Raw genomic sequence first — 27,540 nt, forward strand, 5'->3', positions numbered from 1 at the left:
TCATCCAATCATTTAAAAAGCGGTAAATTTATCCGAAAACATTATCATGGTTCCTTAAAATTCATAAAGTTTACTTTCAGTAAATAATTCAAATGCAAGCATTTTGCTTATTAATTCATGATAAGATTGTATCGTTATAAAATCAATAATCTCTAGAGAAAGAAAGAATATCACAACCGAAAAATTCGATACAAAAACGAGAACTGCAAATGGAATGAATTTATTTGGAGGATATTTTCAGCTTGCACCGGTTAGAACGGAAATAGGCATTGTAGGCTTTTTGGAGGGTTGTAAACATACATACTTCACCTTTTTTAAAAATTAAATATTTTCCTAGTGCTTCTTATTAAAATTTGGTGTATATATTTCCATCATGATTGGTAAGTTTTAATATGATTTTCTTTAAATTTCTAATACGTATCTATTTAAGGAATTCTGTAACAAAGATGTGTTACTTACCTAATATATATCTAATTTCGGCGATCTCTTTATTGTCTGCCTTTTTTCTTCGTTTCGAGAACCTGTTGTGAACCTTTTATTCATTTCTATCGTTACAATCAAACCAATTAATTATACTTAGAATATATTTTCATCCAGCATTGCTTTTCGTTTTATTCCCAAGAATTTCTATATTCGGCGAATCTTAAAGATTTGCTTATGTTTCCATATCATTATCTCTTTTTATTTATTTATTTTTGATTTTTGCAATTTAGTCTGAGAAAGAGGATCAATGCCCATTGCCTTTTTAGACCCTTTTCGACTAGGGTATAGAGATAGTTCGATTAAGTTTAATACAGTCTACAGTCAGATACTTTAATCGTATTTTTATTTATCTATATGATTACCTTACAACTTCACTCTAATATTGAACAACAATTTCAAAGAACATACCTGAATTATGAATGTATTCCAGCGATGAAGAAATATAATTCTTTCGTCTGTTATCTTCGATTTGAATCCGTGTTCAGATCTGTATTTTTTCTTCTTAATTCAATGTTTTCATATCTATCAGAATTTCAGGTTTATTATTGAACCAATTCAGTAGAAATTTCAGAGCGATTATAAGCTTTATTCTTGTACAGATTCTAAACTCTGAGTTTGTTTAGCTGATAGTTCTAGCTGATTAAGTGACCGAATACAGGTTCCTTTGTTAGCTCATTCGGGCTTGCTGTGATTTATGAAACAGACGGGGTGCCCAGAAAGGGTAGTATAATCCATGATAGATCTAATTGTTTATCTATTGTTATTGTTTCAAAGTGAGTGCTCTTTGAGTGTTTATGCATCATATTGCCCTTTACTCCGTCTTTTGTGTGTGACGGGAACGTTGTAGAGGTGTTGTGTGCAATTTCTAGTAATTTTGTATTATGCAATTATGCATATGTTGTTCACTGTACTCCTTGGTTGCATTTGATATTCTTTGATGTTGCTGGATAGAAGAGAGATGGGGAATATGGAACGTCTTAGCTTTACTCTGTTTCGAACTAAGTTTCTAACGGGTTGATGTAGGGTTTAACTTGGTAGATAGAGGTAACTGTGATGCCTGCATTATGGAGCTGTGTGTTTTTGGAAGTTTGGGCTGGTTGTGGAAGTATAAGTTAAAAAGTATGTTTAATCTGCAGTATTCTTTTTGGAAAAGCACATACTTTAGACCTAAGCGTAAGTTTAATAGTCCAAGAGAAAACTTACCAGTTACTATGTGGTGCTTCGTTTTTTTTTTTGTATGGCTAAGAGGAGGAACTCTAATGGCCATGACTCTTTTCAGGGACTCCAAGACTGGTGGAGGAAGAGGAGGAATTTGTCCTGAGACTGGAAACATAGCCTGAATGTTTGCAAGAGTGAACTCTGACAAAAGCATTCAAAGGAGAGGTAGAGGTGCCGAACTGGGCAATAGATTAACCCTTCAACTAGAAAAGGAATGGTACCTCTCACTGGCTTCCACACAATTTCTCTCTATCTACCAATTTCACTAACAATACTTTGATCAACCCAGTGCTGTGCAGTGGGATTGAACTGTCCTGTATTCTTTATGTGAGGTTTGTGAGTAGTGTGATAGTTGAGTCTAGTAGTCTGAATTTATGTTTTGAGTTAGCAAGGGGAATGTGTATGTTAGTGATATCAAGAAATTTCCTGGATATGCAAAGGTACCAATTTGTTGCCACAAAAAGCTCCATTCCCCACAGTCACTATCACTGCACCTTTAGGCATCCTGATACATTTGTAGCATCATAAAAAACAACTACAGCACCATCCTGGTAACACTATCTCTCCTAACAGAGATAAAGGGGACATATATGTTGTTATAGCAGTGATATTGTTTACTTTATTGTTTCTATCAATACTATGTTGGGTTGCACATTACTAGAGATTTGTACAAAAACATAGCTACTGATTTGTACTGATTGATTCCACCATGCCTGCTTCTGGTTTGGTTACCTCCAAATATATACAGATTAAAAAACAACCTGGAGTAGGAAGTCACAAAGCAGACCCAGACTGATATACTGCATTTATACAGTTGACATCTCCATGGTAATGTGCACTTTCTGGCCTTGTATTAGAGTTCATCATCATCATCATCGTTTAACATCCACTTTCCATGCTAGCATGGGTTGGACGATTTGACTGAGGACTGGTTGACCAGGTGGCTACACCAGGCTCCAATCTGATTTGGCAGAGTTTCTACAGCTGGATGCCCTGTAGAAACTCTGCCAAATCAGATTGGAGCCTGGTGGATTGCACCTTGATATTTTTACTAACTACTTTGTGCTGTAGGTTTGCTTGATCAGGGTTGGGTGGAGATATGCAATAATAACAACTGTAATTTGATTAAGTTGTTAAAGAATTCCACTAATAGCAGCCAAACCGCCCTCAGATTACACTCTACTATCTTAAAAATGAGAAGGGTACATTGGATAATGTGGTCCTAGTTACACTACTTGGTAAAAGACAGGATCAAGGTTTGAATCCCCTTGATCATAAGTCCACTGGATCAGAGCTGAACTGGGGTTAAACAACAACTAGAGGATTTGTATTTTTTTTTAGTGGGAGGGAGAGTAAGGTATGGTTCTTGTTCAGAAGTGCTTATATCATTACTTGGAATATAGACACATTAATTCTCTTTAATCCTGCTCTGCTATTGTTGAGATATGTGTTTATCTGTTCATCATTATCATCATCATCATCATTTAATATCTATTGTCCTTGCTGGCATGAGTTGGACAGTTGGACCAGGGCTGGTAAGCTGGAAGGCTGCACCAGACTCCAGTCCGATTTGGCATGGTTTCTACAGCTGGATGACCTTCCTAAAGCCAACCATTCTGAGAGTGTAATGGGTGTTTTTACATGCCACTAGCATGGGTGCCATTTGCGTGACATCAGTATCTGTCACCTATCTTGGCTTGATAGGTCTTCTCAAGCATGGCATAATGCCAAAGGTCTTGGTCATTTATCATTGCCTCCGTGAGGCCCGACACTCGAAAGGCGTTTTTCATGTGCCACTGGCATTGGCCACCTTGTGTTACAAAAAAAATGAAAACAACATAAAGGAAACATATTACATACACTCATGCATGCACAAATATATAAACAAGGAAACAGAATGAAGTATGAGCCATGGAAATGGTTAATAATGATGTTAGCAGTGAATGTCAGGTATAGTCAAATACAGTGAAAGAAATTATTTTTTCTCATCTTCATCTTCATTTTCCATGTGAGCATGGGTTTGATAGGTTTTGTCCAGCACGGCATCTCACCACATGTTACAATCCCATGTTAACCTCTTTGGGAAATTCAGCATCCTGAGATCAACCTCATGTCTTCCTCTTCTGAAAGGTTTCTTCCATTTGGATTACCCGGTACTTCTTTACGTAACTGCATTTCTCTTTATATTCCACATATCTGTCCCATCACAGTCTATTCACTCACCACAATTGATTCCTCTTATACTCTCAGTTCATTTGTCCTATCTTTACACATCCAGCAGGAGCATTCTTGCTACATTTTAAAATCTTAAATTAGAGTAGCTAAGTAAGCATAATTTACTTAATGTTCAGTTTGAACTATTGCGGGTTTTTGTTTGCTGTAGGAAATATGAAGAGGAAAGATTTTTGCTGAGAGATAAACAGAGGAGCAGAGCCTTTTACAGTAGTATGAAGTAGAAAAAGGACCTGGCTAAATGCAGGGTCAGCTTCTGAATGATGCAGAGCTATGAAAAATGTATTAAATAACTGTATTTTACATGGATATGTGACAAACATGAGGGTCAAGTGAATTGAAGGAGGTTGTTGTCATTTATCTCCATGTCAATTGTTCATTCCAGCAATGACCACTTAGTCTTTTTTTATCTGGTAGAGTATCTTGGACTATAATATTCAATGTGTCCTTTTTTAAGATGGTAGGATTTTATTTAAGGAACATTTAGCTGCTATTTCTAGTGGGTTAAGTGATTGCATAGCGCAGTGGTTTTCAACCATTTTTTTTTATCAGAAAGGGGTTTCAGATTCCAGAATTATTGAAACTTTGAATTAAGAAAATTTACTTGAAGTTATATGATTTCTGTATATTGTTATACTCAACATTATCTGTCGGTTATGCTGGGATGATTAAAATATGTTCTTTATGATGAGAACCAACAGAGATCTGATTGAGCAAACTTATGGTGAAAGCATTCTAGCTGTGACCCTCTCATCTTTCTTATTAAATGTATCCTTCCTCTTTTTAAGATAATATTTTGTGGAAGATTTTGTTTCTATTTCTGTCAGGCTGGAGAATTACATAATGGCTCACATTTACTTGGGATTAACATGCCAAGCTCTAGGTTAGCTCTGATCAAACAGAGCTTTGATCAAAGATCTTCTCATCTCTTTTCCTGATATTGTGTATTTAGGATTACACTGTCCAGTGAGTCCTTCACTATTTTAGGAGGTATAGGTGTTTTTTGTGGGAAATTTGGCTGCTATTTCTAGTGTCAACTTGGGATAGCTCCTCTTTCTCCTCTGCATTCTCCTTATTCAGTGACCCCTTCTTCCTTTTAGGTGTCAGTGAAGGCAAGTATGTTGCTATCATTCAGCACACAGTTTTCCATAACAATGTTTTGTTTTGCTTCTTCCTGACATACTGCTTTGCATTCCATACCTCTGCTCCTCCATTGCAAAGTATTGACAAACATATTTTCAGTTTCTCTTCTAGGTTCTTTGCTTCTCCTTCGTTGGAACCTTTCTCTATTGACAGATCTAATCTATGACTTGCAGAAAGTTATGAAGGACAAACTCTCAGTTGCCCTCTGTTTTGTAAATCTCTTACCTCTACTTTGCACTTAACTAAGGACTTGCCGACATATATATCTCACCTGGTACTTCTTTGAATCTACATACATCTAACAGAGGGATCTTTCAGCTTCCATACCTTTCTTCTCTAAGTTGTCTTGTGCCTTTGAGTTTGTCTAGCTCTTATTCTGAGGCTGTTGAGCTCTTGTCTTTGCTGAGTATTACAAATTTTCACTGAAGCAGGAATTAATATTCACAACCAGTTACCTGTCTCATTTCCTGCTCCAGCTGACTTCTGTTTTTGCTGATTGTTAGGTAATTAGGTAACTGGTAAGTTTTCTAAAGTTAGTATTGCAATACACATCACCCGCCAAAATTAGGTCATTTGCATCTCAGATCTTTGAGAAACATGATCTTTCTTCATATCTGTAGCCTCTAAATACTTTGGAGTAGACACCATGATGTTGTTGAAACATGTCTGTGCAAATCACCACCCCTAATTACAAGTTCAGTGTTATTCATTGTAGTGATAATCTGTAAGAGGTTCTCATAGAAATGGTCTTTTTGCTCATTTTGCTAGTCCTGATAGGGGTGCTTATTCAAAGATAACCATTACTGTGTTACCTTTGATAAGTTTTAGCTTGATTATTCTGTTAGATATTCTAACTACTTCAGTTAATTCATTCATTTCTCTGCCAATAATGTCTGCTTCACCTACCACAGCAGTGTACTTAAATTTGTATTTTTGCTTCTTGCTTGTGAAGTGTCTGGCTGAGGCTCCTTTCCACCTTACCTCTTGTACTCAGCACACATTTAATTTCTTCTACTCTTAGCCAACTGGTGAAAGTGACAAACATGTCTCTTGTTTATATCAGTCAAATCAAAGACTAGATCAGATCCCATACTGCATTTTCTAAAGTTTCAATTAATTGATTTTATTTGGTGGGGTTATCTTGTTAGTTCTGTTTAGATATTAAACTTCTCGAGAGGGAGTTTTTGTTTATTACTTTCTTCAATAATCCCTGTTAATCAGTTTTGCAACTCACTATATTATATATGTGAGACCCTGTTGTATTTGGACTTGGTATTTTTTATGCTGTCTATTCAGATTAACTGCTCTTCTAGTCGGATTGTCTTCACTATGACTCACAGAATTTACACCTTTTCTCTGCAGAATTTTGTTCAGAGTTAGTGCTCTCTCAATCATGTGATCTTTATGATGCTTGAGGAGATGCTTCTCTCCATATTGCTGCTATAGGTGCTCACAGTGCAGTGATAGAAAGTGAGGAGCTTACAGTGGATTGGCAAGTTTGTTTGGAGTGTTTAAATACTTAAACTAGTTTCATTTTGAGTTGTAATGTGTAGGTACTGTTGTGTTGGCAGGCTAGTGTATTTAATAACCAGCTGGTTGAGAATCTCTTGGGACTGTTGCAGTTACACATCTGGGGTAGATTGCTGTGAATAAGCACAGGTGTTTGATAGAGGGAGTCTCCATGACAGTAGGTAAAGGGTAGGAATTTAGCTAAGGTTGAGTGAATGACAATTGTTGTTGTCTGACTCCAAGTGAACTTCGATTGAATGGATCCAAGATCAAAGGCATCTACTTAGAACTACTCACGTAAACATGTAGAAGCTCCCTTTATGTCTTATGTTCTCAGGGTAGTTGGAGTAATCATGAAAGGTCATATTTGTCATGATGGGGGTAGGGCAGGAAATTGGGGACCCACACATTTTCTGAGCAGGGATATTTTCACTTCCCCAACCTCCTGGTTTTTGCTACTGATTTGATCCTCCTACAGCAGCAACTGCAGCAGACTTAAATATAATCCCTTTTTGTTGTTTAGCCTCCGTCTCAATTCTGTTTGAGCAGATCTAGGGCCAGAAGTGTTTGAGTTGTGACAACTTTATCTTTTTTATAGTTACCTAGGTCTATTGAATGTTTTTGTTTATTTTTAAAACATGCAAGTATGAGGTATGTTTAGTTGTTATTACTAGCTTGTTAAATGACTGTAGCAGTGCTTTTATTTTTGTGTTTTTGATTGGAGAATGAAGTAGAATGGGGACTAACAAAAATAAATGACTTTGTTGTTCTATGGCAGTCACGATTGTGGAAAGATCCAGTTTCTTTGAAAAGATTCTATTTCACTGGTTCCTTTGAAGACCAAAACAACTAATTCCCACCTCTGGTTTTACTTACAGCATAATTACTATTTCAAAATATTGTATCCTTTATAAGGGGCAGCCATGGTTATGTGGTTGCAAAGTTCACTTCACAACCACACAGTTATTGCTTTGGATTCCTCACTTTGTGTGGCTTCTTGTGCAAGTGTCTCATTCTCCTTGATGTAAACAGGTACTGCAGAATTACTAACAACTCCTTGCTCTAAGCATGCAGCACTGTAAGACTGACAACTTAGTCTGAAGTGCTGAGATCAAATTCTTTTGTGAGCCTAAAGAAGACAATGGGGAACCACTTCAGTGTAATTTTTACTCTAGAATCACCACATAAAGACTGGTTCTTTATTGATGCTCCACCAGGCAAATGGAAGATGCATGCATGTATGTATGTGTGTGTGTGTGTGTGTGTGTGTATTTATATATTTATGTATAATAAAAGTATAAACAAACAAACAACTCGTATGAGGTCAAATTACGACATTTATATATATATAAACATAAGGGTGAAATTGTTACAGGAGTATAGATTACAAGAAGTCGATAAGGCATTAATTGATTAAAGTTCATAATCATTATGGTATATGCCAGTGCTCTCCCAGAACGCTTACATGGTAAGTCTGAATTATTAGTATAGGTCAGATGGAATGTACTGAGACAGATTTTCTATGGCTAGATGCACTTCTTGTCTCACAAACCCTCATCTGCTTCCAAGATTAGTAATATTTCCCCATAGTTAGACAAGTTTTTCATTGAAGATTAGAAACAAGCAAAATTCCTTGTATGACTGATACTTGTTTGCAGTCATCACATGATGTCAAGACAAGGGTACACAAACACACATGCTCATGCACATACACAAACATTCATGCATACATGCATGCTTCTTTTACTTTCCTGGCCTGTGACTATAATAGAAGACACTTGCCAAAGGTGTTGTGCAGTTTGACTGAACTCTAGGCTATATGGTTGGGAAGCAACCTTCTTAACCACACTTGTGCTTAGTCACACCAGCATTCCTCCTTGACTGAGTGAAGGTGCATTTCAGAGAGCAAGTGGTGGCTTTATTTATACATGTACATATCATCGTCATCATCGTTTAACATCCAGTTTCCATGCTAGTATGGGTTGGACAATTTGACTGAGGACTGGCGAACCAGATGGCTTCATCAGACTCCAATCTGATCTGGCAGAGTTTCTACAGCTGGATGCCCTTCCTAACGCCAACCACTCCGAGAGTGTAGTGGGTGCTTTTACGTGCCACCGGCATGAGACCCAGTCAGGCGGTACTGGCAATGGCCATGCTCAAAATGGTGTTTTTTACGTCCCACCTACACAGGAGCCAGTCCAGCGGCACTGGCAATGACCTTGCTCGAATGTTTTTTCATGTGCCACCGGCACAAGTGCCAGTACGGCGATGCTGGTAACGATCATGCTCAAATGGTGCTATTTATGTGCCACTGGCATGGAAGCCAGTCAGCTGCTCTGGCAATGATCATGCTCGGACGGTGCTGTTAGCGCTCCACTGGCACAGGTGCCAGTCATCGAATTTAGTTCAATTATGATTTCGATTTCGATATATATATCAAATGGATTAGTCAGAGGAAGAAGGCAGTACTGTGACCATTTTCGAGGCCTTTATAGCTGGTTAGGAGAAGGAAGTTATCCTTAGATGAAAGACCTAGTTCAAATGATTTGAACAGAGTTGACCCTACTAGAGGTATGCAAGGGCAAGTGTCTTCTACTATAACCTCTGGCCACCTAAAACCTTGTGAGTGGATTTGGTAGACAGAAACTGAAAGAAGTCCATTGTATATATATATATGTGTGTGTGCGCATGTGTGTTTGTGTTTGCCCTCCACCGCTGCTTAGTGTATTTACATCCCCATAACCTAATAGTTCGGCAAAAGGGACTGATACAATAAGTACCAGGTTTTAAAAAAACAAGTACTGGGGTCAGTTCATTTGACTAAAAATTCTTCATGGTTGCAGTTTAATGACTAAAACAAGTGAAAGATAAAAGATCTGATCCTCTGCCCCTATCCTCCTCACCTGTTCCTCTTCTCCCATATCCATCATATTCACCTCTTGTATCTTGAGGTAATGTCCTGACAAAATATCACCACCACCATCTTCTCTCCTTTTCCATCTTGGTCGCCATATATCTCCTCTACAGCAAGACACCTGATCCTATCCCTCTGTCAGACAATTGCCTCTCAACACTTTGGTGTAGGCCACCTCCCTCATTAATTGTTGTGTTGATGCCCCCAGGCGAAGAGTAGGATCTCCCAAGACATATAAATAGAGGTAGTCTGGCCGTAGTAGGGGTGTTGAGTAGAGATCATCCGAAGGTGCTAGATCGCAATAGTATTGTGATATAACAGTGGCGACGAGGATTTTGTAGCTCACACAGCCACTGTGTAGTATTGAGACATAACAATAATACACCCTACTTGAATCAAAGAATCTTGTCTTGTCAGCTGCTTGGTGATGTCTCTTGTGTGAATGACATGAAAAAGCACCCAAACCCACTGTAAAGTGGTTAGCTTTACGAAAGGCATCCAGCTGTAGAAATCATGTGAAAACAGACATTGAAGCTCAATGCAGTTCTCTGACCTGTTGGACCGTCAAACTATCTTACTCATGCCAGCATGGAATATGAACACTAAATGATGATGATGATGATGATAAAGATAGAATTTACTTAGGCATAATTTAGACTTTAGAGGGACAACATTGAATTGTTTAAGACTTGTATATTAATCAAATATTTTTGCCAACTTACAAGTTTGGTATCATCATCATCATCATTTAACGTCCGCTTTCCATGCTGGCATGGGTTGGACGGTTTGACTGGGGATTGGTGAGCCAGATGGCTGCACTAATAGTGTAATCATTCAGCTGGTTAAAATCCTTCTCTGTTCAAAAGATGGTCTTGATATCAAACAAAAGAACTAATGATTATGTGGGGTTGTTTTCTGTTAAACATCTGAAGTATTTCTTTGCCAGTGGGTGATGGTGGTTGATGGTAGTGCTTGTGGTATTGGGGTCAAATTCCTCTTTTGGCAAAACTATGGACTCCTCCCTTCTTGTTGAATATGTACAAAGATTTAACTATAATCTCTTTTCTTTCTTATATGCAAATTCAATACCAGTTTTCTTTTTTTTGCTTGTTTCCTTAGCAATTAAAAATAATAAAGAAATAGCAAGAACAACAATTTTGTTTAACAAGATTGTTAAAGATATTTATCAGGGTCTTTACATGTCTGGAGCACATCCCTATCAAAAAATCTACTGGTCATTATGCAAACACGGGTAAAATAAAATAAAATAAAATAAAATAAAATCAAAACAAAACAAAACACTACTCCCCCATCGACCACCACACATCAACTTATTATTTATGATATTAATTGTTATATTTCCTTTCTGTTTCTATTTGTTTATTTCTTTACATGTGTGTTCATTTTTTCCTTTCCTTCAATTTCCCTTCCATCTCATTTGTTCTTTTTCCGGTAAAACTCTTTTTCGAATTTTGTTTCTTCATTTCTCACAGATATATATGACTATTTCACTCTGTTTTTCTCAGGACCCCTATAACACTTTCTTATTCTCCCCTCACCCCTTCCTTTTTAATACTCCCAGAAATATAAATAACACACACACACAAAAAAAAACCCAAAGCAAAGAAATTGTCTAAAGTGTAATTTATTCCCAGATTAGAAAAGAACGAAAAAAAGATTTTATTCTTCTTTTAAATACAAATTAAAACGAAAAATAAAACCCACACTCATCTCAAATTAAATTATAAAATAAAATCTGATCATCAATAACAACAAACAAGTGTTGTGAAAAGTGGCCAGAAACCAGGGCTCCCAAAATGTACAGCTACCCTGCTTTTCTTCTTTTCCAAATGTAGGTCAGAGATGGAAGTTGTCATAATGCTTAGCTCATGTGGTCCCTTGGGAGTTTTTTGTGGGTTGCTAAGTCTTATACACTAGCCCCTTTTAGCACTATCAATAAGATTCTCTGTGATTTTATCCCCCCCCCCCCCACACTTTCTCATTCCCAGTTTTAACTACTTCTGTGCTATTTCAGGGTGGCTGGATGGCAAATTAAATAAATAAAATAGGACTGGCAAAAACGGGGCCATTCAGATGATTGAGTTGGTTGACACCTCACACTTGCAATGTCTTCTTTAAGCATCTTTGATAAAGAAAAGAAAAAACAGCAACAAACCTCTGTAGTTCTCAACTATATTTTTAAACAAAATCCCTGGATTAAATAACAAACCTTACTACTATCATTATAGAACCAACAACTCTAAATATACTGCAGACCAAATCTTGTTTTGCAAAAATCAATCAGAGCCACTGCTGCTGCTGCTGCTAATAATAATAATAATAATAATAATTATGGTTTCAAGTTTTGGCACAAAGCCAGCAATTTTGGGAGAGGGGTTAAGTTGATAACATTGATCCCAGTGTCCACTGGTACTTAATTTATTGACCCCGAAAGTGTCTTCTACTATAGCCTCGGGCCGACCAAAGCCTTGTGAGTGGATTTGGTAGACGGAAACTGAAAGAAGCCCGTCGTATATATGTATGTATATATATATATATATATATATATATATATATATATATATATGTGTGTGTGTGTGTGTATATATATGTTTGTGTGTTTGTTTGTCCCCCCAACATTGCTTGACAACTGATGGTGATGTGTTTACGTCCCCGTAACTTAGCGGTTCGGCAGAAAGAGACCGATAGAATAAGTACTAGGCTTACAAAGAATAAGTCCTGGGTTCGATTTGCTCGACTAAAGGCGGTGCTCCAGCATGGCCACAGTCAAACGACCGAAACAAGTAAAAGAGTAAAAGAGATAAGATCCAAGGATCAAGGTGTAGGAAGAAAGTTAGCTTCAAGCAATTGTTTGTAAATATAAAAAACAACTTTCAGGGACAATAATGGTTTATTGAGATGGAAATTTGTGAATTTTTTCCTATTGAAGTATGATAAACTGAAAATTGTTCTTTTTATATTTCACGGTATAATTTGAATCTTCCATGTTTTCACATGTACCTCCTTGCGACAATGTAAATTTTCATTTAATCAAGATGTCCTTGACCTGATGTGTAACCTTTGGTATACACGTTGCTTAGATATTTACCACTTGCAAGATTCTGCTTGCTATGAAACATATGTAGCCTGGATCTTATCTACTCCATTCCTTAACTCTTGTGTGTGTATGTGTATGTATCACCACCATCATCGTTTAACGTCTGCTTTCCATGCTAGCATGGGTTGGACGATTTGACTGAGTACTGGTGAACCGGATGGCTGCACCAGACTCCAATCTGATCTGACAGAGTTTCTACAGCTGGATGCCCTTCCTAACGCCAACCACTCCGATAGTGTAGTGGGTGATTTTTACGTGCCAGTCCGGCAGTACTGGCAACGGCCACGCTCAAAATGTGTTTTTTTTATGTGTCACCTGCACAGGAGTCAGTCCAATGTTTTGTTCACATGCCACTGGCACGAGTGCCAGTAAGGCGAAGCTGGAAACGATTGCGCTCAAATGGTGCCTTTTACATGCCACCGGCACGGAAGCAAGACCACTGCTCTGGCAGTGATTCCACTCTGATGGTGCTGTTAGCGCTCCACTTGCATCGGTGCCAGTCATCGAATTAGGTTCAGTTTCGATCTCACTTGCCCCAACAGGTCTTCGCAAGCTGCGTTTAGTGTCCAATGAAGGAAAGTTGGCATGGGTGTCAGTCAACGAATTTGGTTCAATTTTCAATTTTGATTTCACTTGGCTCAACAGGTCTTCGCAAGCAGGTTTTTTTGTCCGCAATATGTAATTGCAATTAACTGCAGATAATAAGATTTTTAGTGTAATTAATCTACAGAGGTTAGAAAAAATGAAAAAAATGTTAAAACTCTTCAAAAAGAGAAAATTCATTTATTATGCATTTGCTATACCAAAGTTTTTTTTAATTTTCTTTCAGGTTCCCATGTTGGTTATGGCAATGGATTTTGTCATTTGATGTTTGGAGAATTTCTTAAAGAATCAGTTCCTCTCTGAAGTCCTGATGATAAAACAGGTGTATATGTACTCGTATGTACTCGTATGAAAATGTGGTATCTATAGTTCCCATGGAGTTACAATGGTCACTTGAATCTCTTACTCTTTTTCGCGACACATTTTTTCTCAACAGAAAACATTGTTGAGATTGTTGCTGGCAACATATTACCATAGAAATTTGAGATTATATTTGTCAACTAAGTAGCACAAAAAAAAAAAAAAAGAAAGAGAGAGAGAAGAAAAGTAACAAAAAACAAAACAAAACAAATAAAAAAAAGCATTTATTTATTTATTTATATATTGATCCTAAATCACCAATTTTTATGTTACTCATATTTATTTATTGATGTGATCAACAATGGTTGTAATTCAAGAGTTATTCCTGTGAAATGCTCAAGACAACTTGCTGAAGAAAAAAATTATTTATTTATTTATGATTCTTTTTCTCCAAAATATATTTTGGAACTAGATGTTTCTCTTTATAATTTAAATTGTTTTAAATGAATGAAATGAAATGGTGTAAAAATGGCATCTTCTCCCAAGAAAAAGGTTTCCATCAAAGCAGATGAATCTCCTCGTTTGTACAAATGTACGTTTTGTACCAAGACATTTAATGTCCATGGAAATTTGATTAAACACACACGTACACATACTGGTGAAAGACCGTTCAGGTGCTATATCTGTGAAAAAGCTTTTGCTAATCCTAGCAACCTCACACGTCATAAACGCTTACACACAGGGGACAGGCCATATATATGTACATTTTGCCAGAAGACTTTTCGTGCATCATCAAATCTAAGGGAACACCTGAAAAGCCATCTTGGGGATTCAACTTTTACCTGCCAACATTGTGAAAGCTCGTTTACTGTTTTTGCTGAGTATAGTTTACACATGGAGGAACATTTTGAAACGGCTTCTCGTCTGCTCTTTGGTAGCTCTACAATGGCACTGTCTTCTTCAGTATCTCAGAACACTTTTGAGAAAAAAGAGAAGAGAAATAAGACATTGAAAGAGCCTTCCTCATTAAGTTATGTTTCCCCTGAGGGTGTCCAAGAAGAGAGTTCATCAGATTTGAAGAGTAATCACGTGGAAAGGAATTTGGTAAAAGGTGATTGCAAGATGCAGTTAGATTTAGTTATTCCAGAAGATTCCAATTTATTGAATTCTCAAAAAGATTTACTTTTTAGTGTTGAAAGTAGCCAGAACAACAACAGTTGTTCTGATGTGTCTCTTCTTTCATCGTCTAGTTATCAAGATATGGAGGTAAAAACTAATGCAAATCTTCAATATTCAGAAGAAAAAGATCTCATCACTAAAGTGCCTGTTTCCAAAGAAGGCATGGAAATGGTAAACTATCTCTCAGAAAACTTTAATGAATACAAGGCTGGTACTTGTATTGATATTGTAGATCTTAATAAAGAACCTCAGATTCGACAGCCACCTACATTGTCTGAGATAGACTATCAGACTGTTGGTTCCAGCAAAACTAACTTGTTGACTGGTAGATCAAAAGAGAAACAGTGGAATTTTTGCTCAACTGAAGAGGATCAGTCAGCTTTGGATATTTCTAAGAAAGATCTGGAAAATTTGTCAGAAAATGTAAATTCTGGATATTGCCTTGATTTCAGGGACGAATCAACATGCACATTAGATGAGCTTTCACACAAATTAACACAGTGTTTCTACTGCCAGAGAATATTCAGTTCTGATGATCAAATTAAAGACTGTGATGATTCCTCTAAAGATCATCCATGTTGTGGAACATGTAATAAGACTCAAACAGGCAGTGCTTGGTTGTTGTCAAATTCTACCAGTGTCAAGAAATCGTTCAAATGTTTGTTTTGTCAGAATGAATTTACTGATTCAATTGAACTTAATCAGCACTCTTGTATCATGGATGTTAATGATAAAAGGTACAATCAATATTTCAAGAATTCAAAATCAACAACAGATTGTTTTGCAAAAGACAGTATAAAAACTTCAACTAGTTTTATTGATTCTTGTTTTGAAAAGGTTTTGCTTGAAAATCAAATGGATAATGCTCTAAGTTCGAAGGACATCCAGTTAGATAATGTACTGAACATCAGTACAGTTCAGATGGATAACATTCACGGTGGCAAGAACAGCCAGTTAGGAATTGTTCAGAACTGTAAAAACAGCCAGTTGGATAGTACTGATGGCGCAAATGATATCCAATTAGATAGCATACAAAGCTCAATTTTGGATAACTTTAGGGATATCCAACATTTGAATGCACTGAGTGAATCAAATAAGCACTCAGAATCATCTGTTAAAGATTTGTCTGCACCAGAGAACTTCTATAGTTTGATTAAAAAAGGTAACATGCTTGAGGAAAGACTTCACAGTACTGCCACAAAATATTTGAAAGAAACAGTAAATTCTCCAAAATCAGGTGAGGATAGTGATAAGGATTCTGATGATGTAATCATTGTTAATGACATGTTGCAAACATTATCAAACAATGAGAAGATTATTCAAGATAAGGATACCAGTAGTGGTTTTATTTTTGATAGGGTACACTCCCCGGCTCAGAATCTTAACTATGACAGCATACTTTTATACAAATCTTCCAAAAATTTAAATTCCCATGCTGAAATTCAGGGTACTGAAAATAATTTAACTAATTTTACCTCAACTCAAATTTCTGGCAAGAAACAGAAAGAAACATTAAATAAGAAAAATAAATTGAGTATAACTGGTTTAGTAAAGAATGTTAGCACTAAACATGACAAGAAATTCAAAACAGAATCTGTATCACATCCAAAAATTCACAAGTGCCGCTATTGTGATAAAGTCTTCACTGTTCATGGGAACTTGATCAAACACATACGTATCCATACAGGAGAAAAACCATTCCAATGTGCACTTTGTACTGCGGCCTTTGCTAACCCAAGTAATTTAACTCGTCATGTACGAATACATACAGGAGAAAAACCTTACAAGTGTACTTATTGTGATAGGAGTTTCCGAGACTCCTCAAGCTTAATGAGCCATCATCAAACCCATCTAAAATATCCACTGAAAAATTTTTCTCGCAATAAGAAACCTTCCAAAAATGCTTCTGCAAAACCTAGCCTGAAAATTAATCACAAGCAGAAAAAAAATGTTGATGAGAAAATTGAAAAAACCCTTTCTTCTTCAAAAGTTAATTTTGATAGCAATAATGCCAAATTATTCTGGCCTCAAGAATTGTCTTCGATGCATGTGAAAGGAAATAATGGTTTGAAGAAGCAGAGGAAAAGCAACCAGTTAGAAACTGTTGATTTAGATTCTTTTAGTGATACTGAAAGTAATGAAAGAAAAGTAGCTGTTGGTCCTAATAAACTAATACCAGATAAAATTGAAATGTACAAAAGTAATAGTAGTAGTAGTACTACTACTATTACTACAACTGTAACAACTGCTACTGATGGTGGTAATGAAAATTCAGTAAAGCTTAATGAGTCCCAAAGGCCAGGTGGTCTTAGTACGAGGCTTAGAAATTATTCTCCTATTTTAATTGAATGTAACTCGGAAACTCCTGAAGATTTAAAGAATGGAAATGATAATTCAAATGGCTTCAAAACTGATGAAATTCTTAAGCAGTCAGACTTCAATGGTTCTACCAAAATTATCAATTCGACTAGTTTAGATGCTGCAGACAAGAAAAAATGTTTGAGAGCTCAAAATAATAGTGTGGTTCTAAAACCTACAGATCTCAATGGTGATAAAAATGTTAAATCTAAAGGACGTCGGTTACACACATGTATTTACTGTAGCAAAAGTTTCACAGTCCATAGTAATCTTATCAAGCATATACGCATACATACTGGTGAGAAACCATTTAAATGTCAGCTCTGTGAAAAGGCTTTTGCAAATCCAAGCAACATGACTCGTCATCTCCGAGTTCATACAATAGAACCTTCTTATAAATGTACAGCATGTCCTCGTACATTCCGTGCACCAAACAATTTGAAAGTACACATGAGTCTTCATACACAATCAAGTACTGTACAGAAAGTTTGTTTCATCTGTCAAGCAGTGTATGCTCGGAAAAAAGAATTGGTAAATCATTTAAAAATTCATACTACAATGGAAAACACAGACTATTCTAATGATTTTAATTCTGATTCAAACGAATGCCTGAGTATATCCTTACCATCTCCACAAACCCCAAATCCTCAGAGCATTCAATTTCCTTTTATTAAACAAGGATTCATGCAGAAAACTCAGTCAGGTTGTAATTCTTCCCAGCATGATGATGTTGTTGAGGTTTCTAAAGTTAATGTGGCTTCAAATAGCCTTGATTTAGCCAGTCTAAACCTAAAAAATATACCAAGTAACAAATCAAGCTCTAAATTATCAGGTCCTTCTGTGAAACTACATAATTCTGATTCTTTAGAGGTAAATCCAATGGTTAAGAAGGTCTTTTCTGAAGGTTTTCCCCAAAGCGATGAATTCTGTGAGCTTCCTGAAAATCTAAATGCATCAAATGCTGGAAACGAACATTTTCTCTCTCAAAGTCCCAGACCAGGTTTGACAGTGATGGATTCAAATGATAATTCTAAAGCAAGTTATTCTGATGTTTGTGTTGAAAATGTTGAAGATGAGGAATCTAAAATATATAATGAGAGCCCTGTAAAGCTGTCCAAATCTGAGCAGGTTATACTGATTGAAGAGAGATTTTCCAAAGAAGATTTCTTAACTTTACCTTATGGGAATTCTCATATTGAAGTTGAAAATGCAAGTAGCAATTGCAATTCACCTTATAAAAATGAAGAAACCAGTGTAAATATTCAATCATTATCTTCAGAGAATGAAATGCACAATAGTTCTGACTTTGAGATGAAATCCACGAAACGTAAAGCTACTAAACGAAAAACTCATCGTAAACAGCATAGTTGTAAATTTTGTGGCAGAGGTTTCCCTTCTCGATGCAACTTAATTAAACACATACGGACACACACTGGAGAAAAACCTTTCAGATGCAAGTGCTGTCGAGCCTCCTTTGCTAATCCTAGCAATTTAACTAGACATGTTAGAACACATACAGGAGAAAAACCGTACCCATGTCCTCATTGTCCTAAATCATTTCGGGCATCATCAACACTAAAACATCATATATATACACATGCTAAATGTAATTCATACAAATGTCGCTTTTGTTCTAAAGTATATTCCATTTTTAGTAAATTCAAACTGCATCTTTTAACTCACACTAAATCTGCCAAATCCAAATGTATTGTTGAAGATCATTCCATACCTTCTCAAGCATTTCTACCTCCAGTTTCAAAATCTGTAGATAAATCATCAAAGAAAATACCAGAAAATGCCTCGGATCTTTCTGAAAGCTCTCACCATATCAATAGATATCTGCTTGATCAAGAACTGCAACCATCTCAAGCTAGTTTTATCAAGAATGAAGAAGTATTAGGGTTTAAAAATAGTAAAGAGATAGCTTTCTCTGATGAAGTTGAAACCAGTGCAGCTCACAATGATTTATCAAAGAACAACTTAGATCATTATTCTTTCTTCTCAGAAAATGCAGTTTCTTCTTATGCAGGCAAAAGAACTGGGGCCAAAAAACAGAGGCGCAGAGCAAAAACAAATAGCATTGAACTCCATGAAGCTGAGAATCAAAGTTCTTTCTGGTCTCAGTTTCCAAGTGAAACTTCTACACCTCGTAAAAGGAAAGCAATTCACAAGTGTAATTATTGTGAGAAAGCCTTCACAGTGTCTAGTAATTTACGGAAACACGTACGCACTCACACAGGAGAAAAGCCATTCATGTGTAGGTTTTGTTCCAGACCTTTTGCTAATCCTAGTAATCTTATTCGACATGAACGCATCCATACAGGTGAAAAACCATACATATGCAATTTTTGTCCACAACATTTTGCTGCGTCTAGCAGTCTAAAAGAACATATAAAGAGACACACAGCAGTATCAGGAAATGATGATTCTCTCCTTTTAGCTGACATTGACATACCAACTTCTTATGGCATGAAACAGAGTGCTGTAAGTGTTGTAACAGAAAATGATCTGCTCCATAACAAGACTGCTGAACTCAGTGCCAATATTAAATATGAAAACGATTATTCTGAATCAGAGCAAGAGATTATAGATGATTGTTTAAATGTAAACACATGTGCTTTAGAGTCGACAGAATGTTCTTCAGCCGAAACAGAGAAGAATAATGAAAGCCCTAATATTATACATAGTGTACTCAATCCTTTGACTGTTGTCAGTGACAGTAATTTAGCTATAGAAAATATTAAACAGGTGAGATATAAAGATGGACAGATTAATGGAGAAAACCTTGCCGGAGATGTGTCATCAGTATCTTTGACTCTTCGCCAGGGATTAAAAGATACCGAGAAAGGTATAAAATTTGAGGAGGAGCAGGAAAACTCTTCTTGCCATCCTGATAAGGGGTCTAAGAATTTGTCCAATGTTAATGACAATTCAGATATTTCCAATTCTGATTGCATTATTACATCTATGGATGCTTATAGTGATGGTCCATCTAGAATGGCTGACAGGAATTTTGCAGACAGCTTTCATAATAATAGTAATACTAATAATAACAATCGTAATAAAACTGTTCAATTTCAAAACTCATCATCACAAAAATCCTGTTCAGAAGAATTATACATTTGTAAATATGGATGCAAGACATTTGGTACTTATAAAGAACTTATTTCACATTTACAATCTCATTGTGAAATGAAAGATACACAGGATGATTTTGGTGAAAAAGAAGACATGAATCATGTAGAGTCATTAGAAGAGAATATGGAAAACTGTAAGGGTGATAGTCAAGTGTTGAAGTTGTTTTTATGTGAATATGGGTGTGGTACATATTTTACAGTTGATGAGCTACGGCATCACTCACTTGAAGTTCATAACAAACCTGCAACAATAAAGAACCAGGAAGATAGATTTGATTCAAAATCATGTGGCAGCAAGAATTCAATCTTGAAAGTTAAAAGCCCTTATAAATGTTCATATTGTACAAAAGTATTCTCGATACGAAGCCAGCTAACAAAGCATATTCGAATTCATACAGGAGAAACCCCCCACTGTTGCCACTATTGTGGCGCTGGCTTTGCTAATCCAAGCAATCTGACACGTCACATCAGAACTCACACTGGAGAGAAACCATATAATTGTCCATCATGTAAAAAGGCTTTTGGAAGTTCAAGTAACATGAAGGAACACATGAAAACACATTCCAAACTTTCTTTATATAATTGTAAATTTTGTCCTCAGAAATTTTCTTTGTTTCAGAGCTTTCAACAGCATATGAAATGCCATAGTAATGTCAATGAATTAACTGATGATGATGACAATGATGCAGATAATAATAATAATAATGATGATGATGATGGCGGCAATGGTGGCGACGATGATGATGACGATGAGAAGCACCTTAACACACAGACTGTTATCTATGTAGAAGAACTAGATAATATAAATGAACAGTTAGCTGATGAGTCTGCTATTGTTGCTTCCAATATTTTGAATTTAGAGCAGCAAAAGGAAAGTACTGAGGGAAATTATCAAGTGCCAACCGCAGAAAATATGAATCTTCAACCGAAAGAAATATGTTACTTTGGAGACATTGAAGAAGAACTTAAAAATTTCGATGCACCCATTTACACACATAAAAAACCTAACAGTTCTCGGCATCGTAAAAGGTCAAATAAATCAGAAGACCATATAATAAATCTTGTAGACTTTTCATTGTCAGACTATGCAGGTGGCAGCAAAGAATCTCCAACATCAAGCAAGAGTCAGTCTCACCAAGACAGAAAGTATATTCGCAACGCTCCCCCAAAACGGACCCACATCACAAAAGCACGTTCCTTACCCCCTTATGTATGTAAATACTGTCAAAAACTGTTCACCATTCGCAGTAATTTGATAAAACATATACGTACACATACAGGTGAGAAGCCCTTCAAATGCCACTTGTGTGAAGCAGCTTTTGCTAACCCAAGCAATTTGACTCGACATGTTCGTACACACACAGGTGAGAAGCCTTACCTTTGTCTATGCTGTTCAAAAACCTTTAGAGCTTCATCTAATCTCAAAGTTCATCTTAGAGTTCATTGTAGTTAAATGTTAAGCCTCACTCATCTTTATGGTTCTGTTACCATATAAAATAATGTTAAAAGCTTCAAACCTTTTATATTTAAAAACTTTTTCATGTCATGTTTAAGCTAATTTAATGGAAATCACACACACACACACACACACACACACACACACACACACACACACACACACACATACACACACACACACACACACACACACACACACACACACACACACATGAAGGGGTACTGAAAAGTTCCTTTAAGGGTATTGCAAAAGGCCTGGTTGGAGGCCCAACTTTCTGAGTTCTTTCATAGGGCTTAGAAAAACTGAAGGATCACTGCAATAAATGTGTGAATCTGAGAGGGGAATATGTTGAATAAAAGCATAATTAACTGATCCTCCTGTATTTCTTTTTACCCAAAGCCAGGAACTTTTTTGCACCCATTAATATATATATATATATATATATATATATATATATATATATATGGGAGAATATACAAATAATAACAACAGACGAGGACAGGTGGTGTAAATAACAAAAGTATATATTAGTATGACGCTCGGGAATACGGAAAGTCTTTGACGTTTCGAGCTACGCTCTTCAACAGAAAGAATACGGAGACAAGGAGATAAATGATATATATATATATGACATGTAGCTATGGGTATAAGGGACTAGACTACAGACTACATAGTTTTGAGTTCAAACCCTACTTGTAGCCATTGAGTTGTGCCAACAGGCAAAGCATCTGACACAACTTTCCTATTCTACAGTTGAGTTGATAGTTAGCAAGGGTATGCAGCTGGACAAGCGAGTGCTCTAATTGTATTGAAAAATGTCCATACTTGTCTTTTTAAAAAAATAATAACAAACTATTTATGGTAATTGGTTGGAAATGTTAAAAATGTATATATTTATGTACTGTTCTTAAGGAAAAAAAAAAAAAGTGGAAAATTTGTAAATACAATTTTGTGAAAATTCTTCAGTCATATTTATGTCAGAACAAAACATAAAGTGTATGATATTTTTGGTGGACATGATTTTTACATTAGGATTTTTTTAAATGAAAAAGAGAAAAGCAAAAAAAAAAATGAACTCCAAAGAAAATAGAGAGAAGGAGAGAGATAGAAAGGGAAAGAAAGAGAGAGAGAGAACTGATATAGTGTGTGATTATTTTAAATCTGGCATATTTGTCACTTTGTAAAGTTCCAATTAAACATGTAACTTTTGAAGAGAAATTCCATTTCGTTACTTAGAGCTTGTATTATATTTCTCTCATGTGAAATTAACTGTAATTTGATGATTTAGTACCATCATTTAACATGAACTTATTTAACTGTTCGTCTGATAGGACTGGATGAATGACAAGTACTTGGAGGAAACTAGTATAATAATGCAACACTGTCTTGATTTTTTAATGACAGATAACGTGAATATGTATAAATTATCATCATTACCATAGTTGTTCTGATATGTCCATTTTTCTCATGCTGGCATGGGTTGACTAGGTCTGTTCCAGCACAGCTTCTAGCCACTATTTTTTTTTTATCATCTGATAATACAGTCAACAACAGAACTCTTCTCTAATTTTTGTTGTTGTGTATATTATGTTGACATTATTTTTATAGCTGGATACACTTCCTGTCAGCAGTTATGTATATGCATACACACACACGCACACACACACACTCATATATATATATATATATATATATATATATATATATATATATATCTATGCATATATATATGCATATATATATGCATATATATATATATATATATATATATATATGCATATATATATGCATATATATATATATATATATATATATATATATGGTAATACAAAATAATATATTTTTGTACAGATCTTTTTAAAGCCAAGATATTTGTGTGGAAACATTAATGTTAATTTGAAAAGTTTTCAAAGCTTGGCAGATGTGTCCAGTGTAGATTGTGTTTTAGAAACATCTGTTTATTATATTATTTTTATAGTTACATGGATAATACTTCAGGGCTGATAGTTTGCTAGCAATTTCGTATGAAGATGAAATAATTTTCAAAATTAGGAGATAGCAGCTACTTAACTTGAAACTAATATGGAAGCAAAAATAATCTGTACCATAGTGCTGAATGTATAGTTTTTAATACTGTTATCGGAAGAGGAAGGGCAGTCTTCATAACTACTTTTTCAGTGGCCCTAAAATAGATGAAAGGAAAGGAACAAGTTATCTTTAATTATTATGTTACCATATTTCCACTGAAATATATTGTTTTCCAATTAATTTTGAAAACATTGAAGAATTAGTATAATTACTTTGCCTTTATTAAGCTGGTATTTGGAATGAAAATTGAGGTGGGATTTTGATGGAGGGTTTAAATTAGATCCTTTTTAAACAGGAAGTTTATATCATAGAATTAGGGATGGTCTTAGGTAGGTTGGTATTAAAATGGTTAAATGGGGATCTAGCCCATATCCTTTGGAAAGAATGGCCTTCACTAAAGGCACACTAAAGTTAGGTGATGGTGTTAAACCAAGTGATGGAGTAAGCCTACCACTCAATGTTAGGGATGTTTATAATTAAATGATAAGGTAGTGGCCACACTTAATTAGAAAGGAATAACTGGAGAATCTATGTTTTTGTAAGTGTGAACAGTGCTTTGCATAAAATGTGATGTGAAATTTTATGATGACTGAAAATGAAACAAAAAGAAAATTGAAGTCACATAATACGATAGGCAGGTGTAACAAAGTTTTGCTGAAAAACTTCTGTGAAGTGTAGTGAGTCAAGAGTTGGCTGTTTAGCTTCAAGTTAGCCCTGATCAAGCAGTCCTGTGATCAAAGTTATTCCAAGTGTGAACATCACACTTGTTTAGAGGTATGTAGGACAGCATTTCTAATGTGTCCTTGCCTAATTCATAATAGTATGATGTGATTTGAAGGAGATTTGGCTGCTAATTTTAGCAGTCTGAGTGATCATGTAAAAACTCTCTTGTTGGTTCATATGCCAAACGTAATTTACCTCATAGAGAGGTTAGAATATGAATAGAGGGACAGAAATAGGTGTCTTGCATAAAGGAGATACATGGCTACCTCAGTAGGAGAGAGAGAGAGAGAAAAGAGAGGGGAGAGAAGATTTCTCATTTTCTATTACTGATTTTTTTGATACCTTCTTTCTGTGATTCAGTGCCTCTCCCCCATTTTTAATGTACTTATACATAGTATCAAAAAGTTTCTGGAGTAGTTCTGTAGAGCACCAACAGATGGCAGCAGATGGTTGTGTGTGCAGTGAGAGCTAACTGTGACCTTCATGAGTCAGTGTGCCAAGTGACATTGCTATGTTGACTTTGCAAGTTGTGAAATTTGCGTTTTTGTGATTTTGTCATGGACAGGAACAAAGAGCCAACATGAAATTTTATGTTAAACTTGGGAAGTCTGCTACAGAGACATTGAGCATAACCCATTGCCTTGTTGCTACAGCAACAAGGCAATGGGTTATATGCAATGTTTTGAGTAGCACAGTTGCTTCAAAAGTGGAAGAACTAACATGGAAGACAATGACCTGTCGTGAGCGTCAGCCCTGGAAATGTATTGTGCATCAAGAATTCATCTCCCAGGGCCAGACTGTCAATTGAGCATTCTATGTGACATTATGAAGTGTTTGAGGGAGGACATTCGGCAAAAGTGACCGGGTTTGTGGGGCATGAAGTATTGGATTCTTCATGATGACAATTTACCCTATTACCGAGCTCTCTCCACTTGTGAGTTTCTTGGTATTGCTTCCACACCCACCCTATTTGCCAGATTTAGCACCTCTGGACTTCCATCTCTTTGCCAAAATGAAAATGTAGTTCAAAGGTCACCATTTTTACACCATTGTCAAGACCCAGTGCGAATTGCAGAAGGTCATCGACTCGCTTACAGAAAACAACTTCCCGGCTGGATTTCAAAAGTGGTAGGAATGCTGGGACCGGTGTATTGCTGAGCAAGGTGGCTATTTCGGAGGAGATGATATTAAAACTTAGGTAAATAAGTTATTTTTGATTAAACACAACTAGTCCTGGAACTTTTTGATACCACCTTGTGGTGGTTGGCGCTCCGTCGGTTATGACAACAAGGGTTCCAGTTGATCCGATCAACGGAACAGCGTGCTTGTGAAATTACCGTGCAAGTGGCTGAGCATTCCACAGACATGTGTACACTTAATGTAGTTCTCGGGGAGATTCAGCGTGACACAGATTGTGACAAGGCTGGCCCTTTGAAATACAGGTACAACAGAAACAGGAAGAAAGAGTGAGAGAAAGTTGTGGTGAAAGAGTACAGCAGGGTTCGCCACCATCCCCTGCCGGAGCCTCATGGATCTTTAGGTGTTTTCGCTCAATAAACACTCACAACACCTGGTCTGGGAATCGAAACCACGATCCTACGACCGCCAGTTCGCTACCCTAACCACTGGGCCATTTGGCCTCCGCTACCACTTTGTAATATCAAGCCAGCATAATTTAGTTCTGAGTACTAGTTTGACATGGATGACTAACTACAGCACAACCCAACTATAAGTAAATATTTGATGCATCACTGCTTGTCCTTAGTGACCCAACATGTGGTTTCGACCTAAACTCAGGTACTTATTATTTGTCCTTCATATAAGTCCCTGTAGCCCCCTTTGCCCTTAATATCTGTCCTTCTCCCTCCCCCCATGCCGTAATACTGCCAGCTTTCAGAAGCACTGATCTGCATTATCTGATGTCTTTTTTTTTTTTTTTTTTCCAATGGTGGTAGGGTGTTATTTTAAGGGATATTTGATTGTGTTTTAAGATAGTAACCTGATCAGTTTAAAGCTCTGGATATTTTAGTATGCAGATGCAGTAAAGCTTTGCGGACTGAAAGTAGAAGGTTTTTTTTTTTTGTGTGTGCCAGCCAGAATACAAATGAAGTCATTGTGAGTGACAAATTTACAGATGTTGCCCTACCACTAGCCCAAATCTGAATGAATCAGATACCCCATCCATAATTCATACACACACACAAATATTTTTTTCTTTATTATTTATTTGTAACTTTCTGCCATTTTAAACCCCACTTATAACAAGCAACTCTCTCTCTCTCTTCACAAATGGTTTCTCCATTGATAAAAACAGCCTTGAAAATGTGTGTGTGTGATTGCAGGTTTTTAAAAATATTTGTATTTTATTCATGAGGGCTTGGGTCTATAAGTCGACGGTTATCTATATAATGTAGCTTGTTGTGGTAAATACGTATAAATATTTATTGAGAAAAGGGGTACTTTGATTGACAATGATCTACAATGTCCAGTGATGGACTAAAAACTAGATGCATAACAATATTTAATTTTGTCCTTTGTTATATGTTCAAATCCTCTTGTGGTCAACTTTGTTTTTCATCCTCCCAGGTGTCAATAAAACAACTACGAAGTACAACTGAAGTCGATTCCATCAAGTATTCATCAACTCAGCAAATATTTTTCTGCCGAATAAATGACAAACTACTACTCACAAAAAAAAAAGAAAAAAAAAAGTAAATCGTAACAAGGGTAATAACTCTATAAAACCAAAAAAAAAAAAAAACCCACGCAAATTGAAATAAGGGAATTTGAGTAGTCTCCCCTTGAACGGTAATTTTTGTTTGTTTCTTCGTGGTGGTAATTTATAGTCTTCAATAGAAAAAAAAAAATGATATTTTTTACATTTAATAAATATTAAATATGATGAGGATGAAAATGTGAGAGAACCTGGAGGGACACTTTCTTTGTCCTGTTTTATATGTACTCTTTATATTTGCACGTTTCGCTTTGTTTCAATGTAAACATGTATTTGCAGTTCAGTCCTTGGCTAGCCAACAATAAATTTAATTTAAGAAGATATTTTATGTCAATATAA

At 36.1% G+C, this 27,540-nt stretch overlaps 1 protein-coding gene across 1 annotated transcript; it reads left to right on the plus strand.

The window, feature by feature from the left end:
- The first annotated feature begins 253 nt into the window (after positions 1-253).
- LOC106880289 (uncharacterized) lies at positions 254-27,540 on the plus strand. The gene is made up of 3 exons (XM_014930160.3): positions 254-380; positions 13,450-21,561; positions 27,054-27,540. The coding sequence occupies exons 2-3, from the start codon at positions 14,052-14,054 to the stop codon at positions 27,083-27,085; spliced, it is 7,542 nt and encodes a 2,513-aa protein (XP_014785646.1). The 5' UTR covers positions 254-380; positions 13,450-14,051; the 3' UTR covers positions 27,086-27,540.

This window comes from Octopus bimaculoides, chromosome 2 (genome assembly GCF_046866305.1).
Source record: "Octopus bimaculoides isolate indiv1 chromosome 2, ASM4686630v1, whole genome shotgun sequence".
Taxonomy (NCBI): domain Eukaryota; kingdom Metazoa; phylum Mollusca; class Cephalopoda; order Octopoda; family Octopodidae; genus Octopus; species Octopus bimaculoides.